This window comes from Macadamia integrifolia, chromosome 8, assembly GCF_013358625.1.
Source record: "Macadamia integrifolia cultivar HAES 741 chromosome 8, SCU_Mint_v3, whole genome shotgun sequence".
In the NCBI taxonomy this organism is placed as follows: domain Eukaryota; kingdom Viridiplantae; phylum Streptophyta; class Magnoliopsida; order Proteales; family Proteaceae; genus Macadamia; species Macadamia integrifolia.
Window position 1 is genome coordinate 22,307,923 of NC_056564.1, and position 15,147 is coordinate 22,323,069.

General features: G+C 35.7%; 1 protein-coding gene across 1 annotated transcript; it reads right to left on the reverse strand.

Moving 5' to 3' along the window:
* Window positions 1-3,936: 3,936 nt before the first annotated feature.
* Window positions 3,937-5,964, reverse strand: LOC122086166 (geraniol 8-hydroxylase-like). The gene is made up of 2 exons (XM_042654896.1): window positions 4,962-5,964; window positions 3,937-4,882 (listed from the first exon to the last, which is right to left on the reverse strand). The coding sequence occupies exons 1-2, from the start codon at window positions 5,865-5,867 to the stop codon at window positions 4,259-4,261; spliced, it is 1,530 nt and encodes a 509-aa protein (XP_042510830.1). The 5' UTR covers window positions 5,868-5,964; the 3' UTR covers window positions 3,937-4,258.
* Between the last annotated feature and the right edge of the window lie 9,183 nt (window positions 5,965-15,147).

Consider the following 15,147-nt stretch of genomic DNA (forward strand, 5'->3'; position numbering starts at 1 on the left):
GATAGTGAAAGTTAGGGGTGAAACAGGGTTGGGTAGGGCCGGATTTTAAAATCCCAATTCATCCTTAGGTCCCAACTCTATCGGCCTCATGGTTAGGCCTAACCCTGTCGGATTCATGCCAATTCAACATGACCCTAATTGACCCTAATTGGGCAAAAAAGAGAAGAAGCATCAATAGATCAAATAAATAATACATAATTAAAATTATGAAGTGCCACATGATAATAGATGTTTAAGACACCTGGCCATGAGAATCAATGACTCATATTTCATTATTTTGAATAAAAACATAGGATGACAACCCTAAATTATATTGTATAAATCAGGGTTAAAATCAGGGTTAAAATCAGGGTCGGATTGGGTTGGACTGGGTCTAGGTCTCAACCCAGGCCTGACCCAACCCTAACCCAGAGTCAGTATTTTTAACCTTAACCAGCCTTCACAGTCAGAAATCTTAGCTTGAGCCTTATTTAGGCTCAAAGCGGGTTAGGGCCGTTCGAGTCAAATTTACACTCCTAATGAAAACACAAGAGCAATAAAATTAATATTCATACCAATATATAAATATATATATATATATATATATATGGTTTGTGGACATTAAGCTCGATAGGGCAAAAGCCTATGATAGACTAGAATGGGGTTTTCTCATTAATATTTTTAAGTTCTTAGGATTTGGTGATAAATGGAGCGCCATGATCCTAAAACTCATTAGTACCCCTTCTTTTTCTATCAAACTGAATGGGTCTGCATGCTCTCATTTCACTGCATCCAGAGGAATTCGGCAAGGTTTTCCTCTTAGCCCCTTTATGTTCATAGTGGCAATGGAAGGATTGTCCAGACTTCTTGCGGCATATAGGGACTTAAACCTGTTCCAGGGTATCAAAGTCTCTCGTTATGCGCCGAAGATTACTCATCTCCTCTTTGTTGATGATACTTTCATTTTTTGTAGAGCAACCCAAGATGACCTTCATACAGTTAAATGTATTTTAGAATTGTTTTTTGGATCTTTTAGGACTAACGGTTAATTATAATAAAAGTGGTCTTGCTTTCAGCTCTAACATTAATAGTGAGACTAAATCCCTCTTGTGCAAAACCATTGGAATTCAAGATATGTCTAGTGATGCCACCTATCTTGGCACTAAACTATTCTACAATAAACGGCGATCTGAGTCCTTTGTAATTATTATCAATGGGGTGAAGACCAAGCTGGCCTCTTGGAAAGCGAATTCACTTTCCTACGCTGGTAGGGTTGTGCTTCTCTAGTCAACTCTAGCTTCTATACCATTATATCAAATGTCCTGTTTTGCTTTACCCAAAAACATCTGCAACAAGCTGACTCAATTTTTCTCCATTTCTTGGATGGGGATTGTAAAAAAAAAAAAAAAATCACACCTCATTGGATGGGACAGGAATTATTTGCCGAAAACAGCGGGTGGCCTCGGGTTTAGAAAATCTACAATCCATAATCAGGCCCTCCTACTCAAGTTGGGTTGGAGATTACTCACCAATGTTCAGAGTCTGTGGGTTAAAATTGTGAAAGCTAAATATTTCCATAACTGATCTGTTTTCAATGTAAAAAGCTCGAAAACAAGAAGATCGTTAGTATGAAACAATATCTCTAAAATTCTGCCAGTACTCAAAACAGTAGTGTATAAGAAAATTGGGAGTGGTGCCAACACCTTCTTTTGGTCTGACCCATGGGTACTGGATAGCTCTCGAAACACCATTGACCTTCTCTCTCCCTCCCAACAAAATATGATGACCCGTGTCTATGATTTTTGCCCAAATGGGACTTGGAATATTAATGATCTTAATTTTGTCCTCCATTGCCCTATTGTATAAAAAATAACATAGATACTTGTATCCTCTCTTCAAGATAAGTGGATCTGCAATCTGTCCAAGGTGGGAATTTTGTCCACTAAACTGGCTGCTTTGTTCTTATCTAAATCACTAACAAGATTCAATGTATGCTCAAACAGGTGCTCTTGCTTATTCCCATCTTCATACTAGTGGTGATTCTTCTGGAAAATTAACATCCACCCCAAGTTTAAGAAATTTTTTTGGAGAGCAATCAATGCGGGACTACCTACAAAGGATAGACTGTCGAAATGGGTGGATATTGGCCCACTCTGTGTCTTTTGCCATAACAAGAATGAATCTTTATGGCATGTTATGTTCAAATGTGAATTTTCCAGAAGAATTTGGGCAATAGGCCCTTTAGGCCTCAGACCTATTGTCCCCACTCACTCGTCTTTTGTTCAGACAATCTTGTATTATTTTCGATCTTGTGGCATCCATAAAACAGATTTAAAACATTTTTTTCTCTAAAGTTATGATAATCTGTTACTTTATTTGGAACAACAGGAATCAAGTTCTATTTGGGAGGCAAAATCTTTATCCATTCTATATTTTGAAACGGGCTGACTTTTGGATATATAATGGGTTAAAAATGGATAAAACCATGAACCAGGTGACTTCTATCCAACCCTCACATCAGATGTCTACACCGCCATACCAGAATCATTGCATCATACTTGTAGTTTCTTCTTCTATAGAAGGGAATGTAACTGGGTGGGCTTTTGGTTAATAATAACAAATTTATCTTACGTCAGGCTAACTATATGTGGACAGAAAAAAGTGGTGAAGCAACAACATGAGGGCTATTATCCGGTTTACAGTGAGCAAGGATAGAAGGGTGGAAAGTGGACTTGATTTGGAGCAATGAAGAAGCTCTTAGTAGTATTATAGAAGGAAAGAAACTCATGTCTATTGCCATTGGGTAGCTATCCCCATATATGTAGAATTATGTCAGTACATTTACTACCCCAAAAGTTTTGTCCAACAAACTATAGTATGTATTTAACTAAGGTGAAGGATTGGCTCGATAGGCAAGAATCCACAAACAATCTCTAACTCTATCGGATATGCTGTAATTATCGTACTCTATTAGTTAGTTATTTTGATTTGAATTAAAAAAAAAAAATATATATATATATATATATATATATAAGAAAAAGATTCCAATGCAATAAGTGTGGAAATGCTTTCTCACCAAAACGGCACTATACAATTTAAAGAGCACTTCAAAGAATACCTATGAGTATTGACTATGAATGGATGTGTGCAAATGCATAAAAAAATAAAATAAATAAATAAATAAATAAAATATTTTTTTTTAATTAAAGTTAATCCTAACTGTTTTATCTAGTATGGTTCTAAATTTAGAATTATGTAACCAAGTCAAAATAAAAGTTAGAAATATCTATAATCTATCCAACTAAAAATTTTCAATCAATCTAGATTCAGGAAGGCAGGAACTAGCACATCTGATGTATCATATTTGTTAAAGATCAAATCATAGTAGCAATCAATTGGATTGGTGCCATATCATTGTTTATATGGATTAAAAATCAGTTAAATGCCATTTATCTAAGCTTAAATGATTGGACAGAAATTGGGAGTACTGATCTTTAAATGATTCGACAACAATTGGGTGGATAATATAAAAAAGGACATAATTATTCACTTTTGGGTTTTCTTTTACAAAACTATTCACTTCAAGTTTAAGTTAACAAAAATACCCAAAATCAGGTTTGGGTTTACAAAAGAACCCAAAATAGTGATTCTTCATCGTCCACATTTAATAGGTATTTGTTATAATTGAAACTTTGAGTGAGTAGTTTTATAAACTCAAACTTAATTTTAGGTACATTTGTTAAGTGAAACTTTGGGTGGTAATTTTGCAAACTCAAACCTAATTTTGATATTTTTGTTAACTTAAACTTTAAATGGGTAATTTTGTAAAAAGAATCGCAAAAATGGATAATTATGTAATTTTATTAAAAAAATTTAAAAATCAATTGATGTTAACCATGTTTAAAAGAACAATAAAGACAGTTAGGTTAGTTGGTCCATGCAATTGGTTCTGTGAACTAAAAAAAATTAGTAGGGGGTTTTTCCCCTTCCCTTGCCATCCAATTTATATGATTAGTATTAAAAATTATGATTATACAATTTCTCCACAAAATAGGAGCAAGATTGCGTACATTATGACCTCACAATGGTGAAAACCATGTGTTTTAGGTACGTTATTTTTTCATTAAAAATTATAATTATTTAATTAAGATGATATATTTTAGAAAGCAAAATACATTTAATTAGGATCCAATCAGTAGTGGATCACATCTTCTTAGCATGCATGAGCTAGCATGCATTGATTTGGCCACAGCCTATCATGGAGACAAGATAGAAGATATCAAGACTGTGACATCTGAAGCTGCAGGGGTATTGCCCTGAGGGGCTGGGCTTTTTGCAAGGTAATCCCAAACTTATCAGCCATGTCCATCTCCTTTGCACACATCCCACCTTCAAGCTTCCAATTAAAAGATTGCAGAAGCGAAGCCAACATCAGATGCACCATCCTCAACGCCAGTAACAACCCTGGACAGATCCTTCTCCCAGCACCGAATGGTATAAGCTCGAAATCTCTGCCTCTAACATCAATCCCCGACGAACCCAAGAACCTCTCAGGAACAAACGAAGTGGGGTTCTTCCATATACTGGGATCTCTACTAATAGCCCAGGCGTTGATCACAACTTGAGCATTCTTGGGCACAGAGAACCCACAAATTTCCACATCAGTTTCAGCTCTGTGAGGGATCAAGAGTGGAACTGGTGGGTGTAGACGTAAGGTTTCCTTTACCACCGCTTGTAAGTAAGGGAGCTTAGAGACATCTGCTTCCTCTACTGGTTTCCCTTCAATTAGATTTTCTCGAAGCTCCAATTGAACCTTCGCCATTGAATCTGGATTATGGAGCAGCTCCGCCATAGCCCATTCCAATGTTGTTGAGGTGGTGTCCGTCCCAGCCCCAAATATGTCCTGATCATATATATATATACAATTAATCAGACAATACAAAATTAACAAATAAGAGCAGATTAGAGAAATGCGTACTTACTGCAAGCAAAGATTTCATATCAGAACGGCCAAATTCAGAAGTGTTTTCTTGGAAATGAACGAGAAGAACATCTAATAAATCCTCATTTCTTGTCTTTTGAGAAGAAAGAGAAACTCTGGAGTTCAATCTTTGGTCGATCATGTCGTCGAACAGTTTGTGTAGTCTTGTTAAATAAAACCTAAACCGCCGCCTTACTCCTTGTAGATCTAATGGCCTTAGTACAGAGAAATAATCTGAAAGGTTAGGCTTTCCTGCCTCTTCCATTAATCCCCACACCATAGCTTTGATCTCTTGTGCGGTCTCAGAGCCGGGACGAGCCATGTCGACGGAGAAGACGGTGTTGGATAACAAGTTGAGGGAGGTAGCAAATGCGGCTTGACCGATATCAACAGCTCGACCCACTTTGGCACTTTCACGAACATGAGCGAGGAGTTGTCGAACCTTGAGGCGCCGGAGGGGTTCACTGGCGTCAAGTCTCTGTGTTGTGAAGATTTCATGGTTACAGAGCTTTCGGAGGTTTCGCCAGCGAGGGGAGGCAGAGAGCCACACTAAAGACGCTTGGTGGTGGTTGAGAGCCCGAACTGCGTCCACTACAGTTCGGCCGGCCAGGGTTTGGTCGTGGGTTTGGAGGACTTCTTTGGCTATGGCGGCAGAGGAAGCAACTATGGAGGTCACACCACCGAGCTTTATAGTCATGAGAGGGCCATAGGTGTTGGCGAGTTCGGCGAGTGACTCGTTGGGTTTGTCACCGAGTTTGAAGAGGCTACCAACGATGGGGACAGGGACGGGACCTGGTGGGAGGTTTTTGCCGGAGATTGGCTTACTGTTTCTCCTGCTAAGGATAATGGCAGTGCGCAGACTCCAAAGCACCAGAGAGAGACCTAGCAACAACGTCAACAAATCCATCTCTCTCTCTCTCTCTCCTCTCTCTCACACCCACGTCTGTGTTGAGAGCTTGAGACCTGGGATGACTCTCTCTAGCTCTTACATACACACATACGTCTGTGTTGGGGAGATATGTGTATATATAATGGAAGAAAGCTGCATGCCTACGCTATCAGGTCAAGAAGGTATTGCTTGTAACCAAGTTGGTTACAGTAGAGTGTGTCTGTAAACCTAAAAAACACTGTGATCATGTCTAATTTGCCCCAACAATTGGGGGGCTCACGCGGCTGATGTTCTTTGTCCATTGTAGACAAAAATAATAGTATAAATCTTGATAAGCGGGGTGTTCATAGGGGATCATGGTTTTAGGAATTGATACGGATCGCACATGTGGGTTTGGTAAGTATCCAACCTCAATATCTGGTAGATATGGTATCGATTGAACAGTAGGGATTAGGGGTTAAAGAAAAAAAAAATCAAAATAAATCATTTTTAAGGTAAACACAGGAATAGTTCTATTCGATATAGGTGATCCGACACTGTTATAGTTTTGGGGATGACTGATATTTGTTTTGACATCGTGCTCTAAATCATGTAGGGAATGAAATTTTAAACTTTTTTGTTATTGGATTCGTAGTCAAGGAAATGAAATCTAGAAGGGTATTTTGAAAAATATAAAAATCTAAGAAGGTATGAATAAATTCATAGAAAAAGTGAATTATTTTATTTATTTTACTTTTTTATTTATAAGTAATTTTATTTCTTTGACTACAACCCCAACTCATAGGGGTAATCTTCTTTGTCTGGGGGAAAGAAAAAAAAAATACAAAATTTCATGTGTTGTTATCATTATTTGTTGTTTTTTATGATCTATAATGTGTTGGTGATAATTAGGTATAATCATGGAGATACACAGAAATGATTATTTGTTGTCTTTTATGAACTATAATGTATTGATGATAATTTGGTATAATCATGAAAAATTAGAGAAAGAAGGAAACAATGATAGATCACAAAAGAAATTGATAATAGTAAAAGGAGAGGGTTTTCTGAGCAAACGGCATAAGGAACATACTAATAAGGTGCGATGAAATAGTTTTTCAGATAAAAGATAAAAGATAATTTAATATGAACGAGAGAGGATTTTTCACAAGGACAGTATAAGAGGGATTTGTATATCACATCAATGAGAGTTTGGAGAATTTCACATGATCAGAATAAGAGAGAGAATGTCAATGTGAATTCCATTACCGATTATGTAAGAGGAGATGTATCGAATTTTGGCAAGTTTAACATAGTCCAAATGACATCACAAGGTTCTTTCAGATCTAAGGGTATGGAGGCCTCGTATCTCCAATTGATAACAACCATGGTGAACAAAAAACCAAACACATATTTCATTGCTTTCTATTCCTTTTACTTGCATTGACCGTTGTGACACATAAATTTCATGAACCTCTTATTTAAGACATGAAAAAAATATATAAATATAGAATTTTTATTGTTCTTTAAAAGTGAAAGGGGAAATGTTTTTTGAGTCGCCATAAGAAATATAGGCTAGCTAACACCCTCTCTCTTTCTAATATAAAATTGTACAGGTGTCACGTGCATAGAGAGAATTACACAAGAATTACACGATTAAGAATTGAAAAAGATCTAAATCCTTAGATCACCTGAGATGAAAAGCAGAGCTAAGAAGAGGATAAGAAAAGTGGGAGTGAAGAACTTGGCCATCTCGTACGAAACAACTCTCTTTTTAACCTGCAACCTTCTTTCTTTGTTTCTTCTTCTTAATCTTCAAAATGATCATTGTGTTAATTTATAGAGTTACAGTGAATCCAAATTGGAAACAGTTGAGGAATGGTATTTGCTGAGCTGTTTGAAGGCATTAGTTTGGAATTCTTTTTGAGCTAATAGAAAATTAATTAAAAGAAAAACAGTGTACAATGCATAATCTATGGGGAAACGACTAACAAAAATTATGATAAATCAAAACCAGAGGCGTAATTATAGTTCTAAGAATTGGTATCGGTATTGGAGATTTAAATCGATTTGGTATGTCTCTGATCTTGGTATTATCGATTGAAGAAGAAGAAGAAGAAGAAAGATACCACCATGAGAAATAGAAACGACTAACAAAAATTATGATAAATCAAAACCAGGGGCGTAATTATAGTTCTAAGAATTGATATCGGTATTGGAGATTTAAATCGATTTGGTATGTCTCTGATCTTAGTATCATCGATTGAATGGTATGGATCAAGGATAAAAATCATAAAATTCATCTTTAGGAAAATTAAGGATATTAATTTTTTTTGGCAGGAATGATCCAATACTGTTTCGTACGTTATGGAAACGGCTGATCCACTCCAAAACTGTGCACTAAATTGTCTTTCAAAAGTTGTTTATGCTCTTTTTCTGGTTCTTGGACCTCTAATGGAATATTTTTACCAAACGTTAATTTTCAACCAAAAAACATTCTCAAAAAAAAAAAATATAAATAAATAAATAAATAAAAAGGAAAAAACCTTTATGTCAAGAATACTCCTTTGAAATGGAAGTGCAACCAAACAAGGCTTAAATGCTCATCGATTCCTAATTCTTGGTGAGGTTTTGAATCGGTTCAATCCGTGGGAGCAAGGAATTAAAACGACCATGCCAAATAGATTTTCACTCCCATATTGATCTTGAATAACAAGAATCAATAGAACCAAGAATTAGGAATGCAACCAAAGGATCTGGTTCTTGCACATGAACTCTGGTTCCCATATGTTTCAAAAGCCGATGCGTGGATTCTCATTATCTTTGTTAACTGGGTGTCTCTCATTCATCCCTTTTCCATTTTTTTAACTTGAAAAGGAAGTCTAAGAGAGAGTGTGGCCTCTACACTCAAATACAATGAGAAACACTCAGATACAGTGAAGGGCAAAATGACGACTCCACCTTCATGAAAAACAAAAAACCTTACTGTTATTGATACTTTTGTGTGTGTGATCACATTGGTATCGTGCTGATGTAGAGAACATGCTTCCTTTTTATGGAATCCTCTCTTTTTTTATTTTTTAATTAATCCTAACTCCTCCCTGTTTGCACCTTATTTTCGTTAGTCTGATCGAAAATAAAAACAAATATATATTATGGGATTGACTGACCGACATCGGTCTACCGGACAATAAATGAGGACCTTGCATCCTGAAAGGACATTATCCTTCTATGTATGAAACCATCCAAGTGCACATCATTGGTTTACACCCTCCCCTTCTCAATCTTTGTTTTCACAGATGGTGGAGTCCACCAGATTGTGATTCAACTGATGAGGTGACCCGGCCCTTCCCCGCACCAAAGATTTCAGGTTCCCTTTAGTCCAAGGCAATGCTCCAATTATTAAATTTTATTTTTTTCAGAACAGAGACTTACATGCTCACATTATCGAGTCCAACCACTAAAACACAAAAAGGAAAACCCTTTATTGCTATGACAACCCCGTGAATGAACAATACAAAGATGGCACTCAATGTATCTTGTGACCTTTATTGGGATCCCATCCAAAAGCTGGGGCTGCCCCGGCTGGGCTAGAATGAATCCTATACATATATGTTCACTTGGAGATAATATTAAGTATTCAACATCGGTCTCTTTTACTTTCATATATACCCCTTATCAATTTATAAATTATAAGAAGTGGGATAGGTGTTAGATCCTCACATATACATTCAAGTGAACTGAGGATCCAATCTCTGATTCGGAGATGTGTTATGTTTGTCTCGAATTCTTGACCCGTTTTGAAGATTGACCAACTCGACATATTTGGCGGCAATTTGAATAAGAATTTTCTTTTTTTAGGGAGATCAGGGCTAGGCCCGAGCTTGCGCACCTATTGCGATCCGACTTGGAGGAGTATATACGTACTATTGTTTTGTTGAGCAAGCAGAGTAAAATTTGTGGGTTTTTTCGTATTAGGGTTTCTAGGTGAGTTTTCTTGTCATGATTTGGGTGTTCTTGAGAGAGATCTACATTGTAATTGTTCTTCTAATATAGTGAATCACATTCTTCTTCGCCTGAGAACGTAACACACCACATCGGTGTGTGAACCTTGTTAAATCTCTGTATTTGTTTTTTTTTTCATATATGTTGGTGTTTGTTCTAACAAGACGGAGGTTGTAGAGATGTGATGATTCATGATTGGGGGGAAGAAGTAGTCTGAATTCTTTACTCATGTCGGGTGCCACCAACTTGGAGTGCACGATACTTTGCCTCAAGAAGCGAGGACCTATAATCAAACCTTCGTCATTACACCTAACTTCTTGGAGTGATTCCTTGGTGCCCCACCCCCACCCCCACCAAAAAAAAAAAAGAAGCCATCAGAAAAAAAAAAAATATATATATATATATATCATACTGTTATATAAAAACACGAAGTGGCAAATCTTTCACCTGACTACTTTACCCTTTACTTATTATTTAAATACCATATTTCCTTCACTAATCTCCTTCTCTTTTATTTTTTATAAATTATAAATTATTGGTACCCTTTTATTTATTTTTATTAACAATTTTCACTACTTTCCTTCTTTCTCTCAAACTCCCCCATTTAGACTCACTTCTCTTTCCTTCTCTTCCCAAACTCTCCTATTGTCATGACCTCCTTTCCTATCCATTCTCTCCTTTAAGATAAGAGGGTTGGGAAGGAGAATTTAGAAACGTGATTTCCTTATCTACAAACTCTCCCTTTGCACACAAGGCTAATTTATTATCCATAAAAGCTAAAGTTTAAGTTTAGGCTCATGTAGGTAGATCGTTCATATCTTTTTTTGAGTTCAGAATCCAGATCCTCTCCAACTACGTTCTACTATAAGAAATCCTTTCCAATACGATTTCCATCAATTGACAGAGGAATCCTTTATTATCTTTTATTTACTTCCTATTTTCCTCCCCCCCCCCTCTTTCTCCTTTTTTTTTTTTTTTAGTAATACATTCAATGTAATTCCTACCAAATAGGAAATTAAGATAATCAAATTCTTTCCTTGAATCCAATCTCTCAGGTCTGTCATTATTCAATCTCTTCCTCACTCCTTGCCAGTTGCCTTTCCCATGCGTCATCAATAGTTCACTATGCATGTTGAGCTTAATTATTCCAAACGAATGGTAATGACTGGTTTTTGATAGATTAGAGAATAGCTCCTTCTGCCAGGGTGTAGTTGGGAAATCAAAATGTACTGATGATATCTCCAATTCATGGATTGAAGAATGTGAACCAGAATTTTATGAACTCAGTGATAAGAATCTTTCGCTCGTTTTGGAATTGCAGGTGGGCTCAGATTGCAGTACAATTATGCAAGAGAAGAAAATAATTGTTCTTTTTTTGGTGCGTCAGATTGACAACCAACACTTATTATAATTAATCATAATCAACTAATTTTTGCATGATGCAATGGTCAAGAAATATACTTTCCATTTCAGTGTATCACAAACCTGAAAGACTGCTCCACCTTTTTTCTTTGCCTGAATATTTAATGATCGCAGTAAGGATAAAATAGCTATTTCATCTTCACCCCGATCAAAAATATCTCCAAGTTGAATCAATACCTAGAAAATTGACATATTATAAGTATGTTTCAACTGGAGTAGGACATTATAGAATTAAATCATTGAACTCAGGAGTTCTGACTAGAACTATACATTAAAAGGTTCTATGCTCGTTCTTGTTTGAAATCCCCATGTTATCGACCCATTAAATTGGGATAAGATTTTGAATGTTGATACTGTTGTATTAAAAATTTTCAATAATGAAAACACTGGAATTCCCTATCCATCCAACAATACACGTTTTTATTATAAATTTTGATAGAGATAGGACCCTCATGCCAGATCGAATATATAAGGTGAAAAAGACAAATTAAAGTACCTTAAGAACTCGCGGTGGCCATAACTGAGCACTAATGGGTGGTGGTGATCCGTCATCCATGCATAGTACTGAGATGGGTCGTCCATGCATGGGGACCAGTAAGTAATGTGTCTCATCCGTTCATATCAAAATCCAATCTTAGTAATCATAAATATAGATTGGTTATGGTATCAACGTATCGCTATCATAAATGTCAACAAGAGAATCCATGTTAAGAACAATTATATATAACGTCGTGTCTTTTTTTTTTTAATAACAATTGTGTGGTTCTAGTAAGGAAAACTTTTTGAAGGCTTTCCCATTTTATGATTCAAGGCCACTTCCTTGTTCACATCCTCATACACGTTTTTTTAATATTCCTTTTGTCTGTTACTGATATAAAATATTCTCCACTCTTTAATGGTTTAACAGTACATTGACAATTATTTACTATAGCAAATCATGAGTTTCTTTTGTGGTGATGCAATTTCTTTTGAATTTGGTTAGTTTTTGGTTATCCCATGTTATGATTCACTTTAGCTCTTGTTTGTTCTTAGAGGGAGCTTATTTCTTTATAGGACAAGTCGAAATTCCTCAGACATGTATGAATTTTCACAAGGTGAGGTGATAGGGTTCAGCTGCTTCCTTGGTGATCAACAAAATTGGTAAATTTAATTTCTTCTTCCTCTGTTTGAGTGGTGATCGAAATTCTGACTTCTCCACAACATTGTCGACCCTATGGAAGATGTCAGAAATATGAAATATATCTCTCATATTCCTTTGCCATTGTAAGTATTCGAGTTGAAGATACTTTGGACTTTCCCTTCATAGGATAGAGTATTACCCTTTCTTTTTTCTTTTATTATTATTTTTTTAATTTTAAATATTTTCTGCATTGAGGGTCTTATGATCTTTTCAACGATAAGGCATTGATGGTTACTTGATTTTTATTTATTTATTTTTTATTTTCCTATCTTATTTGCCTACTTATTTTGAGATTTGTGCTAATTGTAGCAGCTCTTTAGAGTGCTCTAATTAGCTATCTTCTTGGTATCAATGGCACTTTCTTTTTCAATTACTATTTTGATTAGTCCTCTTTTTCTTCATTTCTCCAACATTGTTTTAATTTTGATAAATTTTAAGTATTTGTGCTTATTTGGCGGAACTTGTGATATAGGTTTTGAAGGTATAATGGTGGATGAGAGTCATGAGAGAAAACTATTTTACTATTTCGTTGTTTCGACATGGAACCCATCGAAGGACTCAGTTGTTCTGTGGCTTAATAGAGGACCAAGCTGCTCTAGATTTGATGGCTTTGTGTTTGAGCATAGTAACTCTCTCTCTCTCTCTCTCTCTCTCTCTCTCTCTCTCTCTCTCTCTCTCTCTCTCAAATTGTTTTCTTATTTTTAGATGTGCAACTCATTTTATTAAGTAACTATATCATTCGCCCAATATATTTCTTTTTCTTTTTTCTACCATGTGCTTCACTATAGTAGGTGAAATTTAATGTTCTATTGATTTCTATCATTCATTGCACAATAAGCATTTTCCTGTTTTGATTTTCTTCGGTACATATAGCACACGTGCATTTGCACGTATAATTTTACTAGTATATATATATATATATATATAAATAACACCTTTCGATATTTTTCTCTGTTCATGGAATTGCTTGTGTAGTGGACATGTGTTGTCTTTTTGAAAAAATTCATTTTGTTTCAGTCAAGAAAAATGGGTCCGCTTGTGAATGACCCCTCACGTTTAATAATCAAGGCCATGAGGCCCATGATAATTGATAAGGTCCTAACAGGGCAAGTGTCTTTTTCATCATAGGCTTAAGTTCCATGTTTAAACCGACATTGTTTCAAGAAGTTGACGACTGTTTGGACGGAAATGAAGGAACGGAAATGAAATTTCAAGAAAACTAAAAAGAAAAATTTCTAAATATTATGAAGAAAGACACTGAATCTAAATCAAAAGTTTAATGGAAAATAATTAAATTTTACTACACTTCCCATACTACTTACTTGAAAAAGAACAGAAAAATATGATAAGGTAAGGAATCCCGCCTTTGTTTCTTTACCTATTTTATATCTTGTAAAAAAAACTTAGGCTCCGTTTGGTATCGTTTCTGTTCCAAAAACACCATTTTGTGTTAAAAACGAAAATTTCAGTTTCTGTGTCAAAATGCAGTTTTTAAACGAAAAAATGGTGTTTTAAAATTTCAGATTTTTATCGGAAATTTTTTTTTTTTGTAAAATGGAACGAAACTGGGAAGACGGAACTCCATTTTAGAGTTCCGTCCAATCTCGTTTTTTCAGTTTTTTTTTTTTCCACTTTTTGTTCCAAAAAAACAGAAACGGACCATAAGTGCACCAAACAGAAGAGTCTATTTTTTTCGTTCCAATAGAACGAAAAAACTCCAGAAACATTTTTTTAGAACGATACCAAATGGAACCTTAGAATAAATCAAATCGAACCCGCCAACCATCACCCCAATTTATAAGCCAAACTATTTCACTACTGGTTTACCAAAAATGTAAAACATAGGTTCAGATTCTCTGTTTTTGAGCAATGAGTGTTGAGTGGTAAACGATGAGCAACAGTGAGGATCCATTGGATGGGGTGGTCCTGCATGCACTTCAACTATTGAATGCTCATTATCGTTCACTATCTCCCTGCAGAGACTTTTCAAACATAAAACCCTAGCTTATGGGTCAGTCCAATGACCCTTTGAGTTTGTCAACTTTGGCACATGGTGGTTGTGGTGGGCACACCATGGATGGTTACTTGTCAAGTTGTTTCTCCTATAGTGCCGTTTGGGACTCTCTCTCTCTCTCTCTCTCTCTCTCTCTCTCTCTCAATGTGCTTTGTTCTTATGTTCAGAGTAAGCTTCTTGCTAAGAGACTTCAGGGATGATTCATGAATAGTAGCACATCACGTATGATCGTAAAATTACAAGAAAACACATTTATGACAACAATAAAAAATACTACAGTTACCAAATATAATATATAGCGATCATAAAATGGATACCGTTGCCTAATATATTTATGGCGACAATAAAATAATACTCGTCACTGAAAAAAATTTCAACGACAAAATTAAAAATACCTTAGCAACATCATTTTATAACGACGGGTTAAATTTAAATGTTCCAAAAAAATATTTAAGGCAACGGAATGTTTTAATACCGTAGTGAAATAATATCTTAGACAACAGTAAATTTTTTACCGTCGCCTAATATCCTATGCTCAATCAACAATAATGTGATTTATAACAACGATAGAAATTATGCAGTCACAAAATATAAATGACTAAATTTGGCGATGGTAAAAACACTACCATAGCCAAATATTATATAGAATTGTAGCCAGTCATTGATTTTAGGCAACTGCAATTTTATTACCGTCGCCA

Bases quoted from the DNA above. Each gene is read 5' to 3' on its own strand.
- LOC122086166 (XM_042654896.1), bottom strand. From the start codon at position 5,867: ATGGATTTGTTGACGTTGTTGCTAGGTCTCTCTCTGGTGCTTTGGAGT. The intron at 4,883-4,961 runs GTAAGTACGCAT...ATATATGATCAG, and splicing joins ATATGAAATCTTTGCTTGCA to GACATATTTGGGGCTGGGAC.